This window comes from Phaethon lepturus, unplaced genomic scaffold (assembly GCF_000687285.1).
Source record: "Phaethon lepturus isolate BGI_N335 unplaced genomic scaffold, ASM68728v1 scaffold38031, whole genome shotgun sequence".
NCBI lineage: Eukaryota > Metazoa > Chordata > Aves > Phaethontiformes > Phaethontidae > Phaethon > Phaethon lepturus.
In genome coordinates, this window is record NW_010519135.1 from 1 (window position 1) to 2,809 (window position 2,809).

General features: G+C 58.7%; 1 protein-coding gene across 1 annotated transcript; it reads left to right on the forward strand.

The window, feature by feature from the left end:
- Positions 1-90: 90 nt before the first annotated feature.
- PEF1 (penta-EF-hand domain containing 1) lies at positions 91-1,688 on the forward strand (the record flags this gene model as incomplete). Its single annotated transcript, XM_010296947.1, has 3 exons — positions 91-246; positions 742-885; positions 1,459-1,688. Coding segments are annotated over 3 exons (530 nt in total), but the record flags the coding sequence as incomplete, so codon positions are not given.
- Between the last annotated feature and the right edge of the window lie 1,121 nt (positions 1,689-2,809).

A 2,809-nucleotide genomic window follows, 5' to 3' on the forward strand; every position in this document is an offset into this window, starting at 1 on the left:
GGCTGCATCGCTGTGAGCCATCCCCGGGGACAAACCAGCCAGCGGCCTCTCAGGGGTGATGGGCGCCGCTGATGGCCTTTCTCCGTGCAGGTAATGCCCCGCCTGGGGTGGACCCAGAAGCCTTCTCCTGGTTCCAGGCAGTCGATGCCGATCGCAGTGGGTACATCTCTGTGAAGGAGCTGAAGCAGGCGCTGGTCAACTCCAACTGGTCGACGTTCAACGATGAGACCTGCCTCCTGATGATAAGTGAGTCTGGGCTCTCCCTGCCCTCCCCCTGCTTTTTATTCCGATGTATTTGAGATGAGCTTCTGTTGGGGTGAAGCCCAGCCCAGCCTGCGTTCCCCTGTTACCTGAGCATCGCTTGCCTGAGCAGCTGGCCTGTAAGTGCTCTCTGGAGCTGGGCAAACCGAGCCGCTCTGAGTGCCCTTTTGGTGGAGTATGCGAGTCAGGGGCCCAAAACGCTGCTTGGGAACGGGAACCCAGCTCTGCACAAGGCTGAGCTGACTCCAGCAGTGAGCCAGAATCACAGCATTCCCCTGGTTGCCCCAGCATCGGGTTTTGGTGCTGTTTCCTACCAGTCTCTTAGGGATTGAATCATCCCAGTTGATTGCAGTCCTGGTGAGAGGGGGCTTTCAGCGCCGGAGCGGGGTGCCAGGGAGCTGCACCACAGATCCTGAGCTCTCTGGGAGTTTCTGCAAGCACATCCTTTCTCCACTCCTTACTCGCATCCTTTCTCCCCAGACATGTTCGATAAGACCAGGTCAGGACGCATAGATGTGTACGGCTTCTCGGCCTTGCTACGCTTCATTCAGCAGTGGAAGAACCTCTTCCAGCAGTACGACAGGGACCAGTCAGGTTCCATCAGCTTCAGTGAGCTCCAGCAAGGTGGGCAAGGGGCAGAGACATTAACCTGGCCCTTACCAAGCTCCCCGGGGACCACTGTCTGGCTCTGCTTGGTGTTTATTTCCAGCACAGCCTGGTGCCTCCTCCTGGTGCCATCTCTGCAGCGGGGCTGGGTGTCTCTCAGCTCTTGGGGTGTCTCCCACGCAGCCGTGGCTGCAGTCCACGCCTGTCGCTGTGCTGGGGTGTGCTGGGCTGGCTAAACCGGCTGGGGCAGAGCTGGTGCTGAGGCTTCCCAAGGAGTAGGAGATGAGGAGCTGCAGCATAAACTTCCTTCCTTAAGGAAACCCAAAACGCCTCCCTCAAATGGCATGTGGCTAAAGCCTGTTTTCTGGGAGGAGCTCTTGGGTGTGTGTGTCTGATGGAGGGGAAAAATGTCTGGAATTCGTGCCTGGGTTTGGTTCCTCCCTCCGGAAAGCCCTGCCCAAGCACTCCTGCCACCAGACGTGAACACCACGGGGCGGTGGGAGATGGGCTGTGTGCCGGCACACAGGAGGGAGGGCACAGTCATGCTTCCTCCTGTTGGGAGGGTTTAATCCGAGTGTTTCTTGCTCCCAGCTTTTTCCCAGATGGGCTATAACCTGAGCCCCCAGTTTAGCCAGCTGCTGCTGGCCCGCTACGCCCAGCGATCCTCCAACCCCAGCATCCAGCTCGACCGCTTCATTCAGATCTGCATGCAGCTCCAGAGTACGACCGACGCCTTCCGTGAGAAGGACACGGGGCTAGTGGGCAACGTGCGGCTGAGCTACGAGGACTTCCTCACGATGGTCGTGACTCGAATGATGTGACGCCCTTGCCTGAGGCCAGTGCGGGCTGCGAGCCATCGGGGAGCTCTGCAGGGCTCTCCGGGAGCAGTGGCCATCCTTGGCCTCACAATGGGATGTGGCCGAGCCTCCTCCTGAAGAGCGAGCTGTTCCCCCAGGATGGTTTTCCAGCATGCTCTGCCCGAGGAGGGCCCTGGCAGGGCTCGGGGCTCCCAGCTCCAATTCTTTGTCCCCACTCAACAGCAGTGGGTGCCTCCATGCCAAACTGGAGCCCGGTTCTGGGGCCATGCCGTGGGGTGGGACAGCCAAACCAGTAGCGAGCCTGTGCCATGCCTCCGAGGGAGCGCTTAGGTTTTCCTTCGCCACACACAAAATCATACTTAAACCCCACCTGTGCTGTCCCTCTGCCTGGCAGGACATCTGCAGTGGAGCGTCCCTATCTCGGCACACTTTTGGGGACTCTCCAATGACCAAGAGCTGAGCTTTTGTTTGAAAAGCAGCAGGAAGGGCACAAGCGATGGCAGAGCTCATCCTTCCTTGTCTTGCAGACGACCCTTCCTCACTGGGAGCATGTCCAACCCCTCGGCCATGCTGGAAACACACTGGCTTTCCTGGTGGTCTGAGCCCGTTTCTCTCCGGGCAGCTGGGATGGGCCACGTCGCTGCAGTCACACGCAGGATCATCAGCCCCCCCCTTGTTGCCAATGTCCGTCTTGATTTGTCTCCGTCTGCCGAAGCCAAACTCCAAAGCGATTTAGAGCTTATTTTTACAGCTTTTGAATAAAAGGCGATGTGCACTGGTCGCCGGGTGGTTTGTTTGCGGAGCGGCTCACGGGGACGCTGCCCTGCCTCCTGTCACCCCCCGGGGCCAGCAGCAGCTCTGGGCGCAGGAGGGGGACACGTCCTGCGCCGTACCCCTGCTCTGGGCGCTGCTCCCAGGGCTCCGTGTGCTTGCCTGTCGTTCTTCTTACACATTTCATGTCAACTTGCAGGAAATAAGGTGCTGCGGTCTCCTGCTGAGATAGGGCCGGGAAGGGAAAGATTTGACCAACACAAGGGTTTCCTTCCCTGTGGTTTTAAAATGCCGTCCAGGTGATTATCCTTTCATCGGCCTCGATGAGAAATCTCAGAGATGCTTTTTGAGAG